Source organism: Puccinia triticina, chromosome 2A (genome assembly GCF_026914185.1).
Source record: "Puccinia triticina chromosome 2A, complete sequence".
Taxonomy (NCBI): Eukaryota; Fungi; Basidiomycota; class Pucciniomycetes; order Pucciniales; family Pucciniaceae; genus Puccinia; species Puccinia triticina.
In genome coordinates this window covers 7,603,159-7,623,376 of record NC_070559.1, presented here as the reverse complement: position 1 = coordinate 7,623,376, position 20,218 = coordinate 7,603,159, and the positions used below count along the sequence as shown (strand labels likewise).

General features: G+C 46.0%; 5 protein-coding genes across 5 annotated transcripts; 4 read left to right on the top strand and 1 right to left on the bottom strand.

Moving 5' to 3' along the window:
- Positions 1-3,771: 3,771 nt before the first annotated feature.
- PtA15_2A811 (uncharacterized protein) lies at positions 3,772-6,336 on the top strand (the record flags this gene model as incomplete). Its single annotated transcript, XM_053166870.1, has 12 exons — positions 3,772-4,616; positions 4,686-4,726; positions 4,796-4,822; positions 4,892-4,906; positions 4,977-5,071; positions 5,138-5,214; positions 5,282-5,359; positions 5,426-5,535; positions 5,615-5,720; positions 5,822-5,988; positions 6,052-6,104; positions 6,178-6,336. The coding sequence occupies 12 exons, from the start codon at positions 3,772-3,774 to the stop codon at positions 6,334-6,336; spliced, it is 1,773 nt and encodes a 590-aa protein (XP_053018049.1).
- A 1,074-nt stretch (positions 6,337-7,410) lies between these two features.
- Positions 7,411-8,932, bottom strand: PtA15_2A810 (uncharacterized protein; the record flags this gene model as incomplete). The annotated part of the gene is made up of 5 exons (XM_053166869.1): positions 7,411-7,582; positions 7,653-7,933; positions 8,004-8,223; positions 8,287-8,665; positions 8,770-8,932. The coding sequence occupies 5 exons, from the start codon at positions 8,930-8,932 to the stop codon at positions 7,411-7,413; spliced, it is 1,215 nt and encodes a 404-aa protein (XP_053018048.1).
- Positions 8,933-9,188: 256 nt separating this feature from the next.
- PtA15_2A809 (uncharacterized protein) lies at positions 9,189-10,939 on the top strand (the record flags this gene model as incomplete). The annotated part of the gene is made up of 7 exons (XM_053166867.1): positions 9,189-9,282; positions 9,363-9,438; positions 9,531-9,924; positions 10,004-10,122; positions 10,193-10,298; positions 10,365-10,509; positions 10,602-10,939. The coding sequence occupies 7 exons, from the start codon at positions 9,189-9,191 to the stop codon at positions 10,937-10,939; spliced, it is 1,272 nt and encodes a 423-aa protein (XP_053018047.1).
- A 1,704-nt stretch (positions 10,940-12,643) lies between these two features.
- PtA15_2A808 (uncharacterized protein) lies at positions 12,644-13,251 on the top strand (the record flags this gene model as incomplete). Its single annotated transcript, XM_053166866.1, has 3 exons — positions 12,644-12,815; positions 12,927-13,033; positions 13,117-13,251. The coding sequence occupies 3 exons, from the start codon at positions 12,644-12,646 to the stop codon at positions 13,249-13,251; spliced, it is 414 nt and encodes a 137-aa protein (XP_053018046.1).
- Positions 13,252-19,235: 5,984 nt separating this feature from the next.
- On the top strand, positions 19,236-19,919 carry PtA15_2A807 (uncharacterized protein; the record flags this gene model as incomplete). Its single annotated transcript, XM_053166865.1, has 3 exons — positions 19,236-19,346; positions 19,435-19,485; positions 19,608-19,919. 3 exons carry the CDS (start codon positions 19,236-19,238, stop codon positions 19,917-19,919), a joined length of 474 nt encoding a protein of 157 aa, XP_053018045.1.
- Between the last annotated feature and the right edge of the window lie 299 nt (positions 19,920-20,218).

Sequence of the window (20,218 nt, the reverse complement as noted above, 5' to 3'; positions counted from 1 at the left end):
CTGTAGCCCCTTTTCCTTTAAAACCATCCCCAGCACGTAAAATCCACTGGATTAAACCTTTTAAATATCAAAAATCCCTTATTAGCATATTTAAAGCTTTATACTTATAAGTAGTTGCCGTAAGACCACCACCTCTGTCAAGCAGCCAATCAGTTTAAGCGCTTACCACCTACTCTTTACGCCAAATTTATTCCCTGTAATTAATAATTATATATTATTAATTACATATACTAAATCCTCCTCTTTTAAAGAGTGTTTAAAACCCTTGTAGTGGCCATATTTACCACGTAACAAGTTTAGTAATTTACATTACTAGTGTTTACATCAGCACAGTTATAGTGCTAGGGCCCAAACCCTTTATTTTGACGGGTTTTTGCGCTAAGCTTCATAAACAGAGCTGTTATACAATCTCTACAGCCCAGCAGAAAGGATAGATTCATTAAGTTCAACCTCCTCCTCCCCGGGGTGCTCCCAACACTATCTCTAGTTATTACCCAGTGAATGCTCCTATCATAATAGTTTGATTGTCCAATGCACTCATGGAGAGCAAAATCAAAGCTCAAGCAATTATATATCAGGACTTGGAAGTTGGGAAAAACCATCAAACGATGATGTCGGGGTAGTCTTGAACGAGAAATCTCACTTGCCGAGTAGCATAGTCATTTCAAAAAATCTTAATAAAGTTTTTCTCTTTGTTTGTTTCTGGTTTTATGTATTAGGGGGATTCAAAGCCGGCCATGCATGCTTGCACGCACTTTTGCAAGTTGGTTTCCAAGGCTTTTCTTGAACTCCAAAATTCAAAAAAACTTTCAAGCAGGTTTGGGGGGGGGGGGGTGGTAAAATGTGACTTGCATGCACTTCTGCAACTCTGTGTTCAAGAATGCACTTGAACACAAAATTGCAAAAGTGCATGCAAGTTTCATCTGGCCAACTTTGAAACCCCCTATTAATTTTGTATGCTGGAACCGGCAGTCTTTTGGCTTTGGGCTGTAGTGACTGACCACCAGTATTGGTTTGCCAGAGGGGGATCCATGTCCCAAACTTAACTAATTCTCTCCCAAGGGAGGCTTCGGCCTCCCTCTGGGAGGGACTGATGCCTTATCAGTGAAATTTGCCTGAGAGAAATGACAATAATCCCTGCCTTTTTATGCTAAGGCCCCTGCACGGTGCTGCCTTGGTGTAATCCCCCTCTACATTTACACTTAGACTCTTGGGATGCCTGGCTATCTCCTGCCACCTTTGTGTGCATTTTCCTTCTTCCCAAACCCAAGATACTAGCACTGCAAAAAAAACTTGGACAACTGCTTGCAGTTGACATGCAGGATACTCAAGCCAAGCTGCCATTGTAACTCCACATGAATGCACAAGTGTCTTTGTTGGCACAGTCACTGTGCAAGGTGCACAGTGACTGTGCATTGAAGCTTGGGTTGAGTCAAACCTTGAGTAAGGCTGGTGTAATACCACAAGCTTCCTCAGAGTTACCACATGTCAACTGCTCACAGTTGACACAGTTTTTTTTTGCAGCGTAGGCGTGTAGTAAAAAAAACTTCATTCTGGCAAAAACAGTCAAGGTATAACTGTTTTTCAAATGAGCTCCCTCGGAATCTTGAGTGAACATGCCCAAATGCATGTTCCCACAAGCATCCCACACCATTTTGATGCCCTCAGATCTGTCAAACCAGTTTCAATGAGGATACCTGTCATTTTTTTTCTTGAGGAAAGCGTATGGATTTACACTAAAATGCTGTTTTACGGACCTCATGCTTGGCTTTTGCAACCCACCATCTTCAATATGTTATGATGAGCAAGGAATGAGGAAATTTGATGATCCAAGAGCATCAAAATTAGCCAAGATGCAGGGCTTTCTTAATATCCAAAAATATTGGTGAAATCTTCGGAGGTAAGGGAGCTATTGCAACATTCGTTGAAAATGGTGTTTTTGGTCATTCCTCTCAGGCCTCAATCACCAATACTGTGGAGGCGCGAACGCCTCCACCCTCGGACTTAGCTAAGTTTGTCCACACCCGCAGTTCTAGCCAGGCTCGGGCCGGTTTGACGACATATGGTGCCGGCGTTTGCCAGCGCTTACGCTGAACGCGCATTCAGGGCTCTCACTCTCGATGGGCTGACGGAGCACTTGCCGGTTTCCCTGAGGCCTGTTTCATTTGGGAACGACCGAGTGTCAAACACGGGTCGGAAACCATGAAACAAAAAGTCAAAAACCAAAGTAAAAACATCTATTATCTACGAAAAGTTTCTACGCGACGCGCACGCATCAATAGATGCGCTCATTAGATGACAACGAAGGACCGATCATACGAGATAGATTCTATATTCCAAGATGTTCTCTCAAATTCTAAAGATGTTATTTTCCTATATATATTCAAAGAAACGCTGTAATTTCCCTTTTCTTTAAGAGATTTATTTTGTTATTTTCCTTATCATCCCAAAATCTTTGCTATAAATTTAAAATTTCAAAAGAAGTTATAGTACACGTTAAAAGATCGTATATTGAATAAGAGTTCCAAATTAGGTTTTGAAGTGAAAAAGGGCCGCGTTCTTTACACCGAGGCCTGGTGGGCGGAGTTCAGCAACTTGGCCACTTAACTTCGAGCCGTTTTGTCGTCGCCCCGCAACTGGTGTCACTGGCATCAAGTGAGCCTGACCGCCGGTCAACCTTCGCTATCCAGTCGGCACGGACTCCGGAGACATCTGATTATCATGCATCTTGGGGGCAAAATCACAAATTGTTGCAGGAAAAAATTGGGCGAGGCTGTGAGAAGAGGACTCCGTCTCGAGATGAGATGGAGAAGACCGGGCCTTCTCTCAAACGGACGAAGCTTTGGTAAACCCATGTTAAAATGTAAAAACCGGCATAATACATTTGATTGCATCAAACCAAAACAATCTCACGTGGGGTGTTCCAGTGAGGAGCAGTTTAGCAGCAGTGAGGCGATTTGCTGATGCTTGCATCTCGCCATCTGATATTTTTATGGACTGTTGATTATATGGGCCGTTGATCATTCATACATAAACTATCCTTGGATGAACCCCACTCGGACCGTGTTTTATGTCACTCTTCTTGCACAGTCCATGCCAGGACTCAGTATGTACCCATCCATCGCCTGTGGGGGGTTGGGCAGGTTGCGATGGCTACCTATGAGGCGATGTGTAAATATCTACCCCGCTATAAATGACTCGGGTAAGCAGCCGCAACCTGTTCCGATGAGCACGCGAGTGAGGTTTGCTTGGATCACCCTTCAAAGCGGCGTCGAGCGGATCCTTTTAGCTCTTTACATAAATGTTTGGTAGGCGGTAGCATGAGGGACTAGACGGGGGGACCAGATTCCACCACCGGCGGCGGGAGGTTGCTACCGCGGTGACTGCATGCATCACTGCTGAAACGGATCACTTCTGATCACTGGATGTGATCTGCTCATTTAGTCGTGCGAGCATTCTGCGGTTGATTTGATGTCTGCTGCTGCCCATAATACATGCAACATCCCTTTAGACCCATCACAAGTGGTGAAAGGAATTCACATCTAAAGGGTACTAAGGTTATTGAAACAACGCAACACGGGCAAGGGTGGGTATACCATTGACCATCACTCATCTCTGACTTTGGTTGCCCAACCACTCCCCGCCTTTTTTCTGAGCCTTCAAGCTTTCTTGCACCATCAGGTCATTCGGTTAATATCCCTCCTATCCCCAACATTTCCCTTCAATTTTATTACATATCTCTCAAAGGTTCCACAAAGACTCCCTAGCTTGATGCCGGCCGAAAACGAAGTTGCCGAAACCATCGATTCCGACATTTGGAACCGGCCCCAGCCCACTCCAGCCGATGAAATCCAACCGCGGGGAGCAAGTCTTGATAATGATCGCGGACGCGGGAACTATTTCCCATCCAACCTGACTCACGAAGCTACGCCCCCCGTAAGGCCAGCCCATCGCTTGATGCGCCTACAAACCTTTTCGCTCTCTGAATTAAATCCTCCAAAATCACCTGAACGTGACCGACCCCTCTACTCCCTCGGGAGACCTTTTCCCGAGCCCGCCTCCGCACTCCGACGCAGGTCCCCAACTAAGCTCCTTGGGGACATTGCAGCGCAGATGAATCTGCAGACCAATTCTTTGAAAAATTTTCCCATCTCCACCACTCGGCAGCCGGAGTCTAGGGCGGAATTGGCTGGCGGATCGGTGACCCAAACTGGGATGCACATTTTGCGGTTGGGCGATCTCTCTGAAGACCAATACATAGTGGCTACCCCCGAGTTACTCCGAAGCTTTCTAGAGGAAACCCGGAATTCTGAATCTCGAAGAGTCCGTATGAGCTTTGGTGGGGATGAGCGTAGGCACTCGAGAGGAACGCAGGGCAGCCAACGCAGACATACGACCGACGAGTATCAAGACACCGGTCCCAAAAACGAATTCATCGGCAAACCAGACCTGAGCGAATCGACTGCCGTTGAACAAAACGAGAAAGAGGATGCTCCAGTGAGCCCGAAAAGTTATCGCTCCAGTAATGCTAGCTATATCAGAGGCGCAGGAATACTACCTGGCACAATAGCTCGAGATCCACCGGAAAACCCAACATACTCAAGCCGTTATCGAAGGTCAGTATTGAAAGATTAGATTGCTTGGCCAAACAAGAGAGAGCTGACCAGTTCACCTGTGCCAAACAGGTTTAAATCCATGATACGTGAACCCGCGGCGGAAGCATTGGGTGAGTTTGCTTTCGATTTTCCGGAAGGTATAACATACTAACAAATTTTCAACCCCTGTAAAAATTTAGCTTCGTTCTTACTGGCGGTATTCAGCGGTCAGTAAATCACAGGACTCCCTGATTTTCATTAAATGCTAAATATATCTTCTGGGAGTTGAATTACAGGCGGAGCTTCAACACGTAAGCCCTTACGGTTCCGTTTTATTTCAAGAGGAAAACGGTTTATGTTGATTTCTTTCCCCATTATTAGAGGTCTATTTGACTGCCAACAGTGCGATATCGGCCTCTCCGAAAGGGGACTACGCGACACAATGTATTGGGTCTGCAATTGCTGTGATGATAGGGGTGAGTCTTACATTCCTAGGCAGGCTCAGAATCAGGCTTATTCGTCTTATCAATTAAAATGTTCAGGTGTATGTTGCCGGTGGAATATCTGGAGGCCATCTCAACCCGACAGTGACCATTTCACTGGCAGTTTTCAGAGAATTGTATGTCGTCCTAACATCATGAATCTTACCAAATCAGAAATGCTAATACCCTTCTGGCACCAAAAAGTCCTTGGCAGAAAGTCATTCCATATTGCACGGCTCAGGTTTTTGGTGGCTTGATGGGTTCCTTGACCATCCAATTGATGTAGGCTCCTCGCGGTCGTTGTTTATTGGTGGGCACAATGTGACTAAGCTGGTGTTTTATTAATAGATACGCCGGTGGACTAGACGTATACGAAGGTGGAGAGGGTATTCGGACTATCAGTGGCCCATCTTCTACGGCTGGGTTTTTCCTAAGTTACCCAGCTCCATACATGTCCAGTAAGCTTTGTTGATTATCTCTCTTCCGTATCGTGCTCAGATGAGAATACTCATGCCGTAAATTTTCGAAACACTTTAGATTTTTGCAGTTTCTTCCAGCAGTTTCTCGATTCGACCATCGTCCTGCTATTCATCATGGCCATTGGTGATCGGACAAACTCTCCCCCACCTGATGGCATTAGCCCGTGAGTTTTTCACATATCTATCGCAACAAAGTTTATTTTGTTGATGATCCCTTTCTCGCGCGTCTTATCGACCGGTTCATTCTCGAATTCCGCTTTCAAAGAATCGTCTTCATGTGTGTTGTGATCGGCGTCGCTTTTGCGCTGGGCTCGCAGACATCTTATGCTCTCAATCCAGCGTTGGACCTTGCAAGTCGTATTGTGGTTACCTGCATGGGATATGGAACGTCTCACTGGTCTTTCAGAGATCAGTATTGGATATGGAATAATTGTAAGCAAGCCAAAATCATTACTGTCCATAAATTTCCAAAAACTGAAAGGATCTCTCCTCAAGGGGTGTCGAATCTTTTGGGGGCATTATTTGGATGTTTTTTGTATGACTTCTTTGTAAGTGCTTTTAATCTGGTTTGCATCAAAGCAAAGATTCCCATGCACTCATAAGGTCTCTCCATCCATATAGATCTATGAGGGTGACGATTCTCCCCTTAATCGACCGTGGTCCTGGAATTGTCCCCTCAGCCTACCCCGGTCTTGGAATTGGTCCCTTCCTTCAATTCGGCGTAGAAAACCCTCAGAAGAAAAACCGGCTGTGGTAGGAAATGGGGAGCATTACGTGTAACACGTGCTGGTAAGATCTCTCCTGTAGGAAATAGATCTCTTTGAAAAAACAAAAATCACTGGGTGAAGGGGATGAACAAATCGTGGTCAACACTTACATCGTGTAATTTATCTGTTGTTCATATCGCTATGTGCTTGGATCAAGTCAACTTATTCGACACTGTTCTTATTCTTTCTTTCAGAATACTTGAGCATTGTATTGATTAGTTCCCTTAATTGCCTCATGACCATGTCTTGGCCTAGTCTTGTTGCCTTTATTTTTTCCATTTGCGAGATCCAGATTCTTTCTCCAGCCACTCGACAGAGTTTTCAAATGGACCATTGCTCCTTGGGTTTTCTTTTCTCATTAATCAGTCCACTTTTAATCATCTGCCGCTTCCAGTCAGATATTTATCTCTTTTCTCATTGCTCCAGGGAAATTGAATGTTGTGCCGGTCCGTATTAATACTATGTATTTGTATCATCTGCGTAATACCTTGAAAGTGAAGTTGCTCATCTAAAGAAATCATAAGCTGCTGTACTTCAAGTATCTTGACCACAGTTTCAGCCACTTAAATTCAACCACACCCTGGCTGAGCTAGGCCCAAGCTAAATCAGCGCTGAATTCGGAGCTTCGCCCAAGCTAAATCAGCCGGAAGCTCCGAATTCAGCTAACCAGCACTAGACCAACCAACAATTAGCTCACGAGCTAGCTGCCATCTACCTGGGCACAGTGACCACACAACTCCACACCGCGCAAGCCACGCCGATACGCTCAACTCGATGTTGCTACTTTAATCAGTGATAGCTGCGAGTCAAAACTCACGCAATCTTAGCTCAATCAGTAAGGATGCTCTTATCAATTCAGCAAAGCAATATGTCAATTGCTTACCGATTAGCAAATTTTCTTATCAGATGAAGGAAATTTCAGGCGGGCTAAGTTACCTTCACCAAGACTTCCAACTGGTTCATCTTTTCCGCGTCTCAGAAATGGTTATGTAAGTACAGTTGATCATGTGAACACATGCCAACGTGTTAAATAAATTACAGCTCCGAACTAAGACACATCTTCGAATGATAATTGCTTGGGGGAAACTCATCCAATCACACGACTCAGTTTCTGAATTGAGTTGAGCAACGCATCACCATTTTTAAGTACAGATGTATACATCGCATTCTTCCCGTCTGCCCGTTTGGTTTCGACGATCCCGTTGACTTTGTCAATCGCACAATTCAACCGGCCAGCGGCGATAAACCGCGCCAATTCACTACGATCAACGAAGCCATGTTAATCGACGTCACATGCTACGGTCATGCCCAAGATCTCAATCAACATACCTGTCAATGTAATCCTCCGTCACTCCGAAAGCCTGGGCCATGCTTTTGATACTGACACTTCGATAACTTTCCAGTAGTTGACTATAGGCTTTGATTCGCATCTCCCTAACGTAATACCTCGCGTGTATTGACAACCACCTGGAGGGCAACAGATATGTTTGCTCTACTTTCGCTAGTTCGACAAAAAACTTGTCGTATTCTGTGTTGTGAATCGCACAAACCATTGCGTGCAAGTGAGGTCGTTCGGGAATGATTTGGATGACCTCTGGGGATTCGATGAGCTGTAATTGGACACCAAGATGTTATAAGTGCTCGGTGAAGTGTATAATCTAATTGAAGGAAACAAATCACCTTCTTCTTCATATCCTTGCGTTCGAGAGTAAGAGCTGCTGAAATTGCCGTGAGGGTGACGAAATCCTCGTAGCTTAATAATTCGGTTGCCGTAAATGTGCTGAGAGTGTCGAGTAAAAGAGGGGTGGCTTCTTTAAAGTTTCGTACCGCCATAAAGTTCATGGCTTGATACACCTTGAGACGATTTCGACGATCCCAGTCACCCCCAGAGTCAACAAGTCTGAAGAAGGAAGAAGAGGAGTTAGCATTGAGTCAAAAAGGACATTGAGGTGATCGACTTAACTGTTTGGCTTCGACGATTTGATCCATAATTAATTGATGATCACCATGGAAAAATCCGACTCGAATCAGTCCTAACCTGAGATCGATTTTGCTTCCCAAGCCGGCCTGTTTCTTTAGGGCCTCCTCGAACGCGGCCACACTCTGGGATTTTTCGGCACCAATCTTGGACAGGTAGAGGGCTTTTGTCCGTAAAAGATCCGAAACTTCTGTCTCTCCTAAGTTTTCAATCGCATCGTTGAGTTTAGTTTGAATCGACTCGATCTGCTCTTTATTTTTTGCGGAAAGCTCTGAAACTAGGTGGCTGGGGACGATCTGTTGAAATGCTGCCGAAATCGTGGACGAGTCTGATTGCAGGATAGTCTCGAGGAACGGTCCCATTTCTGTGGAAAAAGAGACGGAGAACAACAAAAGTTTTAACATCCTGCGTATCTTGATATTGAGGAGATGTAAGTATCCCAAATCATAGCGAGAGAAGTCAGCCGACCATCTTGAATGATGCCTTGCAAAAGTTCCTTTGCTGCCTGTTCGTGAAGAGCAGAGCAATTGGGTTGGTTGAGCACAAAGCGCCGTTCCTGCTGGAGTAAATTAGGGATTGGCACCGGATTGGTTTCGTCGGCAGGAGCAATGTTGACTGGGTCGGCGGACATGGTAAAGATTATTGAGTCTGGCTGTTGGAGTTTGCGATCGATGGTCAACCCGTGGTGGATGGAGTCGTCATAGAGGGCTGGACGGATACAAGCATATACTTACACATGCTTTTATCGGGTCTGGCCTGGAGCCCCCCGTCATCGAGACCGGCCTGTGCCACGGGCCACGGCGCATTGCGTAATCGGCACGCATCAAGCTGCTTCCAAACTTCAACATCCTGTTTTCCATCACACGATCAACGCCTCAGACGTCGCAATGTCCACCGTTGTCGAAGCCGAGCGACTGTTCAAGAACAAGCAGAGCGGACAGGCCGAGAATGTCCTGATGAGTATCATCTCACAAGCAGCTGGTCAGTCCTTCCGTCATGTTAACGCTGGCAAATCCAACTCATAATATCAAGTTTGACGGGGTTCATTTGAATGCTTACAGATACCAAGGATGACAGTATCTTACGAGAAAAAGAATTGGCTTTGATTAGATTGGGGCAATACTATCGAGATTCAAAGTGAGAGCACCCGCCCATTCTAGTGGCACCTTCGCGCCGAGCAATCCAAACTTGGGGCTTTAATCTGAATGTGCCCGTTCTTACTGCCCTAGGAACCCCGAAGGATTGGCCGCGGCCATCAGATCCTGCCGATCATTCATGTCGGCGATCGCAAAAGCCAAGACTGCAAAGCTAGTCAAGACCCTGATCGACTTTTACTCTCAAGCGCCACTCAACGAACACCCCAGTTCCTCACAAACTCAAATCGTCATCACCAGGGAAAATGTCGAGTGGGCTCGCACCGAAAAACGTGTTTTCCTTCGTCAGAATCTCGAAATCAAACTCTGCAGTCTTCTGTTTGAGTACCAACAGACTAAAGAGGCACTTGCCTTGATCGCTAACCTCTTGAAAGAACTCAAAAAACTGGATGACAAGATGATTCTCACTGAAGTCCACCTACTCGAAAGCAGAATCAGACATGCTCTCTCGGATCCACCAAAGGCTAAGGTGAAGCTCAGTTTTTTCTTAATCTTTATTTGCGCTTATACTCCCCCATTTGGTGCTGATCATGTGACCCTTCTGTCAGGCGGCTTTGATTTCTGCTAGAACAGCCGCCAATTCAATTTACTGTCCACCCCTGCTTCAGGCACAGTTGGATATGCAGTCAGGTGTTTTGCACGCAGAAGAGAAGGATTACAAGACGGCGTAAGCAAGAGAAAAAACCTACTATTGTCCCCCAAACAACATTGAATTGATGAATATTTTGGAAGAACAGCTATTCATACTTTTTCGAAGCGCTCGAGGGGTTGGCGACTCAAGACGACCCACGAGCCTCTTTAGCATTGAAGTGCATGTTGATGTGCAAAGTGATGCTGAATTTGGTGCGGTTCTCTTCATTGTACTCCTTCGCAATCGAAGAAATTGAAGCTGGTTTATCGTGACTACAGCCCGAAGATGTGTCAAGTATCCAAGGCTCCAAACTCGCTCGAAAGTATGCAGGCCGAGGGACCGAGGCCATGCAGGCAATCGCCAAGGCCCATGAGAATAGGAGTCTGGCCGATTTTGAAGAAGCTTTGAAGGTATATAAAGCCGGTAAGCGAGAAAAAAGTTGCCTCAAACATATTCTATGAACCGACTGAATCTCAGTTTTCTTCTATGCCAACGACGTTTCATGAAATGGGTAGAATTGTCGGATGACCCGATCGTTCGCAACCATCTGGCCGCCCTGTATGATACACTCCTCGAACAGAACCTAATACGAATCATTGAACCCTATTCAAGAATCGAGTTAAGTTACGTCGCTGAACAAGTCAAGCTACCGTTGCGAGACGTCGAGGCGAAATTATCGCAAATGATACTCGACAAGGTTTTTGCAGGAATCTTGGACCAGGGCGAAGGCTGCTTAGAAATCTTTGAAGAGGTTAAAAATGAAAAGATGTATGATTACTCTCTAGACACTTTCAAACAGATTGGTAGCGTCGTCGAATCCTTGTACGCTAAGGCTCAGAAGCTAGGCCGGTAGATCATTGTTTTGTTTTGTTTGATATATGACATGTTTTTTAGTGTTCTTTGAAGATGCGGGGAGAGGCTATCCGCAGTTGATCAACTAATCCTCTCTGCCTAGGACTTGTTAGAAATATCTTGTTTCTGCAGCAATTCTGAACCTTTTTCTTTGGCTTACCGGCCCATGACCTACGAGGACATCAAAGCAGCGTTATGTGGCACATTTGCTCTTGTAGAGCCGAGGCATGTTAAATGTATCATCGAAGCAACATGGAAAGTTTGGTCACGAGTTGCGCATATAGGCAGATTCTCAGATACACATATCCTTGGATCCTAATATAAATTGTATGATTGAAGTGTTGTAACCCTAGTCCGGATCACCAATACACTTGCTCAGAATCCTCAGCTTGTACCTCATCTACTCATCTCAAATTCAACCTGCTGAAACCTTAACACCGCCTAAGTACTCAGCCTCTGTTATCCGTTTCCTCTCTCTATCCAATTGACCTTACCGTTGTACTACTATCCAACCTCAGTGGCCTAAGTTTCCTTTCCTATTTTTTTTCCTTTGTCAATGAAACCTGTCAGCGATCACCTCTCAAGCTATCGAGTCTCCATCTTGTATATATAAGACATAAGTTGTTTGCCAATGTTTGTTCTCTTCCTCTCATGCTTCATCGGAATCCAGTAATATTACATAACTCATAAGCTACAGTCACTGGCTCTGCGAGCCACACTCATTCCCTTTCAGTACCGCGTACTATTCCATTGTCTCCGCACCTCGTGCACTACTGCCCTCGCTAGATGAAGTCCGAATACCCATCCTCCGTGCCCAACCTTAAACTCTGGTAAAAATATAACAAATCATGCATGATGCGGCCATCCAATGTCACTTGGAAATTGGCCTACATTGGCCTTGCTAACTGGCCCTCGCAGTCGCAGAGCACGTGCGTACAAGTTCGACTTGATCTGTTGACGTTTCAAGTCCTCCTGAGGTTTGTAATAGCACTGTTCACGTAAGCTAAACATCAGCAAGATTGAAATAAAGTTTATCCCATTGTGCCAGCCAATTTGGCTGGGAAAGTATGCTGATGTATATCTCTCACATGGTCATAGATTTCTTACGTGAACAGTGCTAATGTGTTTTGTTGTGAGCTCCTTGTCGAGCAAGGGTAAAAAAGGCAAGGAGATCGCTTTGCCCTGACATTTCCCGGTTGACCAGGACCGGTCGCCGGGTGCTAGTTTCCTCGAGTTCTGTGCTCTTGCCTCTTGAACAAACAAAATTGAACTGAGACTACGGCCTTGGTCACCAAGACTTATCAAAACGATGATCCGACTATCAACTACTTAACTCCTGACTCCAGAGATACCTCCTTTGGCCGCCGGTTCAAGAGTTGCTGTCACCGTCGGCAACTTGGCGTCCGACTAGCTAACGCCACCTTTGACTGCCGACCGAGGCCGGTGCGATTGCGGTGAGGTGATTTGTAGAGTCTTCGATTCACCTCCTTCAAATTTGTTTGCGCATCCAACCACGCATTTATAAGCACATAGACATATTCCTGACATCCACTCCATCCTCGTATCATTAGCGGCTTGCAAGTTTTGATCTCTTTTCTCAAATTCGTAGAATACTTGCCCACATCAGTCTTTCAAGTCACTGGCTTGATTCTCTTTCTATTGCTTTCAACTTCGTCTCCAGAATTAACGTCTTCTGCGCGCCGGGATGCAGTTGCTCAGTGTCGAAGGAAGTGCTTTTTTGTTACTCACAGTTGCCTCTGGAGTGACTGCGCGAGATTCTAGTTGTACCCTCCGAGACGAGCCGCTTGCTCGTCGTTTTTGTATTTCTGCTGAAGATAAAGCTGCTGTTAGTGAGGGGAGACGCGATAGCCTGAGAGGTATGTACTTCATTGTATTGAAACACCCACCAAGATAAACATGATTGATGCACCAGAGTTCAGGTTCAGCTGACTTGCTACAGCGCTGTTCTTTCTTTTCGGACCTCAAAGCGATGCCAGCCCAGTATTACGACGAAAGCGCTACACCCGTGTGCGACTTTGATCCAGATTTCAAGGAGTTGAGTTCTTGCTGCCCGGATAATGTGATCAGCCAATTTGTGAGTATCTGCGTCAAGTTGGATGTTCACCCAACTGTTTACCTCGTAGTCACACTCATGAGGTTCATTTTCATGGCTCACAGGTTACCACTGACACAGCATACGAGCCGAAGGATGTTGTCAACCCAATTTGCACTGGAAAGAATTGCCCGAAGATAGACATCAAGACTCTCGAGTTTTATGCCTTTTACAATTATTGTGGACCATTCAATGAATAAACGCACCTTCAGGACAATCTGAAGTCAATTTACTTGGTACTGTTGGCTCTTAAAATCAGTTAGTATAGATTATAGGGGACCTATTAGACTCCAATAGGGATGTCCTCCAATTTCGAGGACATCCCGTCCGTATTTCTAGATGTTCCCTAGATCCTACATATATTAACACAAGTGTCAAAACCACAACCAGCACACTTGAACACAAAGAATCCCACATATTCCTTTCCACCAAAAACTAAGAGTTGGGGTGAGTAAATAAAAATCTAAAAGGGTCACTACTTGATGATTGTGATTTTCCATTATCTACAATCGCGAACCTGAATGTAGCCTAAGCAATGCCAACTCAATTTGGTTGCTAGGCAGGAAAAAAAACAATATTCAAATCCATACAGCCAAAAGGGGTATGAAAAAAACACATTTGAAGGTACCTAGCCAACAAGCCGGGATGAGCCCACACATAGAAACCGCCCCTCAGAGCCGAGCAACCAAGCGAGATTCCTCACCGGCATGCCGGTGGTGCTGGCTGCCCGCCGAGGAGAAGGTTTCCTGAGACAGCCGGGTATGTATCAGGCGAGCGGGCACACCCCGTACATAGCTGCTCTCTGCAAGAACGTACGATGATATCGCCGAGGAGGAGGCCTCTCCAGCGAGCGGGTCTTTTGACTGCTTACTGTGGAGCAATCTTCCTCGGAATCATCCCCGGCAAGCGGATCGCCACTCGCCCGTGAGGATTCCTCCTACGCGAGCACCTTCCACCTGCTTGCCGAGAAATCTTCCTCAACAAGCAGGTACAAGTGATCCGGGGCAATGGAAGAATATTCATTCCGGCCGAGTACAAAGGGCACCAGCGGAAGAAGCCCCAAGTGTATGTATAACATGTATCTGCTTGACCGAGATAATTCCTAGACCTTGGCAAGCAGGTGTCATTTCCACATCCAAGGGCAAGAGGAAGCCTGCTGGGCGAGCGGAAGGGAATCCATCTTTGCCGAGTGTGTGCAAAATTGCTTGCTGAGGTCCTCGGCAAGCAGGCACTCATTACTCCCGGGGGCAAGCCAAAAATTTGTCCCCACCAAATAGGTACAAAGGTGTTGCCCGCTTGGTTGGCCAGGGACCAAATTGGGAGGTTCAATAGCTGAGGTTGATCCTCCATCAAGTACATATCTATGGTGGATTCTCTCAATCCAGAATTGCTTAGGTTAGATTCAACTTGCCTCTACAATCTATAGTGTTGTATTAAAATCAGGATTCTCAAATCCTTTGCCACTAGATTTTAAATACAGTCAAAACTGCGAAACCGCATACCTGTGTATGCGCATAGACTGTCAAACTGCATAGCCGGCGGCTTCTCCGCAGTTTGGTGCGGGCCAAAATTGAGTACATACCGCATAAGAATACTGGGGATCCCCACCTTTGAAACCACATAAAGCTACCACAAAAAAAACCTCTACCCTTCAATCAAGAAGTGATGACTCCTCAACAAATCAACATCAACTTCCTTCAGAGAGAATTTCACTTCTGCTGTCTTCAAAAAACATACACCGTGGGGCGATTCCTGAAAGGCTGTGACGTCCCAGAGGACGCATACGTCTCTGGCCCGCGCTATGACCATACTCTCCATGGGCGCTCGCTGGACTTCCACCTCAAGTGTGTCGTGACGCCCCACAAGCGCGGCATGGACAGGGGCGTCCATGGGGCGCCAAAGCTGGTACATACTCCAATCAGGGGGTGAGGTCTGGCTTGGCAGTTCAGACAAAAAGATGAGGGCGGGGTCAAACCCCCGTCAGAGTTGAGCAGTGCGAGCTGCGTCCCTGCTGACTATGCCAAAGAAGATATCCATGCCAACTCATGGAGCTATGTGGGATAACTCTCATACCTTTGCGACTTGACGATCCTAGGAATCAGTTTTACGTTGAAGTCCTTAGTTTTCTCGTGAGCACGTGTGGGTAGAGTGCAATGGAGGAGAACGCGCGCCGCATGAACACATCACATCGCCTCCAACTACCTTCTTGGTTTGTTTGACAGAGTCAGCATGGATCCCAAGCCTCTGTTCACACATCCCTCTGGAGGAGATGAAGATTGAGGGACATTGAAATCCCATGTTTCCCGCCAGAATTCAACTGAAACCGCATTAGCGCAGTCAGTACAGAGTGCAGCCGAGAAAGCCCGGCCGAGCCGTGTGTTCAAACCTGCACGCAGTCAACTAATTCTTTTGCCAGGGGCGGCAATCCTTTCCCCCCCGGTTGTTGGACATCAGGCGACGCATGTGTGGCGTCACCCCACTCGCCACATGGGCGTATAGAGAGCGCCCGTGGAGGGTATGGTCACAGCGCGCCACTGAGGCATAGTTTCCCATACAGGGTCAATGGGGCGCCACGGTTGCCGCCAATTTGACGCCCCACTTGTCCCGCGGTGTACACAGAGGATTGATCCCTCTCAAATATTTTGCGCCAACTATTGGTAAGCTCTTAAAATTAACATTTAGGCCAAAACCTGATAGACCACATACTTCTTGTCAGTATGCCCTTGGACAGGTTTTCCATAACATTTAGGCCAAAACCTGCCAGACCGCATACTTCTTGTCAGTATGCCCTCAGACAGGTTTTCCATAAAGGCATACCCTGTGAAACTGCATAGCAAAGGCTTTCCACAAAGGGGTATGCGGTTTTGCGGTTTTGACTGTAAAAGCACTTCATGGACTTGGAGCAATTCTCCCATGCCTAGGTTTGGGCCCAACTTGTTGTTGGGGAGACAGCTTGAGACATTAAGTTCACAGAAAATAGTCCAGTAACTGGAAAATGGTGTAGTTGAATTCAGTGAGGAAGGAGCATCATGATCAATACTGGTGGCAACACCACTACCGCCACCAGTGTGTTGCAAAAAGCGGCAAAAATGGCGCAACACAGTGGCTGTCTGCTTTTCTTGGCACCAAAAAGCAATGGCAACAGCAGCCAAACAATATTTTCAGCGCCAGCGCAGTGAAAAAAACACTGAAAATACATGCATGTATTTTGAACTTGGTGTAGGGTTTTTTTTTGCTTTTGCTGAAGAATGGAGAAAGTGGCACAGCAGCTGGCCTCGCTTTTGCGCACTGGGCGGCTTTTTGCCAAGGATAGTATTGATAGCGCCAGGAACTGCTGCAATTTTGTGCGCTAAAGAGCTAGTGTCTGTCTCCATTCCATCCGAAATTCACAAAGCTTTGATAGCATCTTCACAGTCAGTTCCAGGAATTTGCCTTGACTTCAATGGGAGGGCTAAAAATAATATCCCCTCACCACTTTTCAACAAAACAATGCAGCTAGTGTAGCAAAATTCTCCACTATTTCAGTGCTCAGCGCAGCATATTACCGCTATTTCAGCCCAAAGAGTTAAGGCTGTGACCCAAACTGGTGCTCCTGGGGTCTAACCCTGGGGTACAGGGTGCAGGATGACCCTCTTTAAAACCCCAAAGCCCCGGGGGATGTTTTTGGCACAAAAATAGGGGCTACAAGCCAATAGAGGACTTCCTGTCAATCTGGAAAGTCAGATCTGATCTGCCAGATTTCAGATTTTGCCGGGAAATCTAGGTCTCCAAAGTGATCCAGAGTTCCAAATTTCAAATTTCCATGCAAAATCTGAAAGGGAGTTGAAAAATCGACTCCCATAAATTAATAAATCAACTCCCAAAAGTTGTTTACGTCGCGCAGACCGCCTCTGGATGTCTGTCCCCAGGCCGTGGGACCCAAGTTTGAACCACGCGCATTTTGGGAGTTGGAAAATTAATTCTACTCTCCAGAATGGTAGTTGGAATTTTAATTTCACAAAAAATGACGGAAAATGAAGAAAAATTTATACCTCTGCACTGGGGCACCTAAAGCCCCCCAAACTTTTACAGCAGCCCTGAAGCACTCTGAATAGCACCTGATGAGCTTCACGGCATTGGCACACCCCAGGAAAGGGGTGTGCTACTGTGGGTCTAATTTGGCGGATTTCCTACTAAGGAAATCGGCCAAAGACTTAGCTACAGTGCCCCAAAGCCCCCCAAAATTTTACAGTGGGAATAAAAGCCTCTGAAAGGCACATGGTGAACTTCTTGGAAGTAGGAAGGCGGAGGAAAGGGGTGTGCTAATGTGGGTCTCATTTGGCGGATTTCCTACTAAGGAAATCCCCCAAAGCCTTTGCCACAGTGCCCCAAAGTGCACCAAAATTTTTGATCATGAAATAAAATACTCTGTACCCAAATGTTTAGCTGCAAGGCAGTAACACTGTGAACACACCAGCATAAAATAATTTTGAGGCAGCTGGGGCTTTTGGTCATATCTGCTACCAATTGCCTCTGCAACAGATAATAGTGCCTCCGCCACAGTTGATAGTGCCTCCGCCACAGTTAATATTTCCTCCACCACATTTAATATTGCCTCTGCCACAGTTAATAGTGCCTCTGCCACAGTTATGTGGCAGAAGCATTATTAACTGTGGCAGACGCACTATTGACTGTGCCAGACACACTGTTAAATTTGACAGAGGGACTAATAAATGTGGAGGAAGCACTATTAACTGTGGTGGAGGCACTATTAAATGTTGCGGAGGAACTATTAACTGTGGTGGAGGCACTATTAACTGTGGTGGAGGCACTATTATCTGTTGCGGAACCAAAAGCCCCAGCTGCCTCAAAATTATTTTATGCTGGTGTGTTACTGCTCCGCCAAAGCCTTTGGCACAGGGCCCCAAAGTGCACCAAAGTTTTGCATCATGAAATAGAATACTCTGTACCCAAATGGTTAGCTGCAAGGCAGTAACACACCAGCATAAAATAATTTTGAGGCAGCTGGGGCTTTTGGTTCCGCAACAGATAATAGTGCCTCCACCACAGTTAATAGTGCCTCCACCACAGTTAATAGTTCCTCCGCAACATTTAATAGTGCCTCCACCACAGTTAATAGTGCTTCCTCCACATTTATTAGTCCCTCTGTCAAATTTAACAGTGTGTCTGGCACAGTCAATAGTGCGTCTGCCACAGTTAATAATGCTTCTGCCACATAACTGTGGCAGAGGCACTATTAACTGTGGCAGAGGCAATATTAAATGTGGTGGAGGAAATATTAACTGTGGCGGAGGCACTATCAACTGTGGCGGAGGCACTATTATCTGTTGCAGAGGCAATTGGTAGCAGATATGACCAAAAGCCCCAGCTGCCTCAAAATTATTTTATGCTGGTGTGTTCACAGTGTTACTGCCTTGCAGCTAAACATTTGGGTACAGAGTATTTTATTTCATGATCAAAAATTTTGGTGCACTTTGGGGCACTGTGGCAAAGGCTTTGGGGGATTTCCTTAGTAGGAAATCCGCCAAATGAGACCCACATTAGCACACCCCTTTCCTCCGCCTTCCTACTTCCAAGAAGTTCACCATGTGCCTTTCAGAGGCTTTTATTCCCACTGTAAAATTTTGGGGGGCTTTGGGGCACTGTAGCTAAGGCTTTGGCCGATTTCCTTAGTAGGAAATCCGCCAAATTAGACCCACAGTAGCACACCCCTTTCCTGGGGTGTGCCAATGCCTTGAAGCTCATCAGGTGCTATTCAGAGTGCTTTATGGCTGCTGTAAAATTTTGGGAGGCTTTGGGTGCCCCAGTGCGGAGGTATAAATTTTTCTTCATTTTCCGTCATTTTTTGTGAAATTAAAATTCCGACTACCATTCTGGAGAGTAAAATTAATTTTCCGACTCCCAAAATGCGCGTGGTTCAAAGTTTGGTCCCGCAGCCTGGGGACAGACGTCCAGAGGCAGTCCGCGCGACGTAAACAACTTTTGGGAGTTGATTTATTAATTCTTGGGAGTCAATTTTTCAACTCCCTTTTGAAATTTGTTTGAAGTGTGTCATTTCAAGATTGTGCTAAACCCCCGACGCGAGCAGGGCTTTCCCCCGCGCAGCCCATCGGGGCAGGTCACAGTGCATATTTACACCATATGACCGCTTGTCACTCCAGGTGGAGGGAAATCGACTGGAAAGATGACGGCAAGACCGGGTTCTATGGCCACTCAGCTAGCAGGAGTACCCGACTCACTACTCGCTTCGAATATTCCTCTGATCAGAGCTCCCGGCACATGGCTCCCAAAACCAGTGAGAATCTCCGTTCCTCTTTCTCTTCAGTTGTTTGTTCGGATGCATCGCTCCCGTTGACTTGACATTGGTCCTTTCGAATCATCAGATTGCTTGCCCCAGTGATCTCCATCCATTGCCGGAAGACGTCACGGCCTATGTAAGTCCAGCACCCTTTGTTTGAAAGTTGCAATGATTGTGTGTCTCGGTCATCTTGTTCCACTGTTGCTTGTCTATTCTAACGGTTTTCACAGCGTGTTGGGTTGTTATGAGCAAATACAGTTCGTGTACCCATATACTTTGGAGCCGTCATCATTGAGATATCTAAATGGTTTATCGTCACATCCGACAAATTGGGAAACAACCTTACGGTCTGCCCAAACTTACTTGGAAGAACGTCGACTTCGAAAAGAAGCAGAGCGGATTCAGATCGAAAACGAGAAAGAACAGATCAGATTGAACTCGTTGAGACTGGTTGCGCCCGGCTGGAATGGTGCGATGGAGTCTATTCTGAGTGCTCCGTCAAGCGATCGTCCTGCTGTATCGTCTGCCCCCTGCACTAGTACCACTCCTCCAAACTTTAGCTCCTCTTGACATCCTTGATTATCTGCACGGAGTAGAGACCCAAAAGGACTTGTAATTCACTAGGATCTTGATTGTTCATTTTGTAATCATATCGGTAGACCAAGTTCATATTGGTGGCCTATTGATATTCATTTTGTTGGCACCCGCCTAAGACAAAGCTATACTTCAACAGCGTATCAGAGGCAATAATCCTGAGAGGGTGTGTAAATTGAGTGTTATACTGTTCAAGAAAAAGATCTTCAATGATCCTGCTTTAGACCGAGATGTATGTAAGAGTGACTTTTGAATTGCAGGAGCCTTTTGTGACA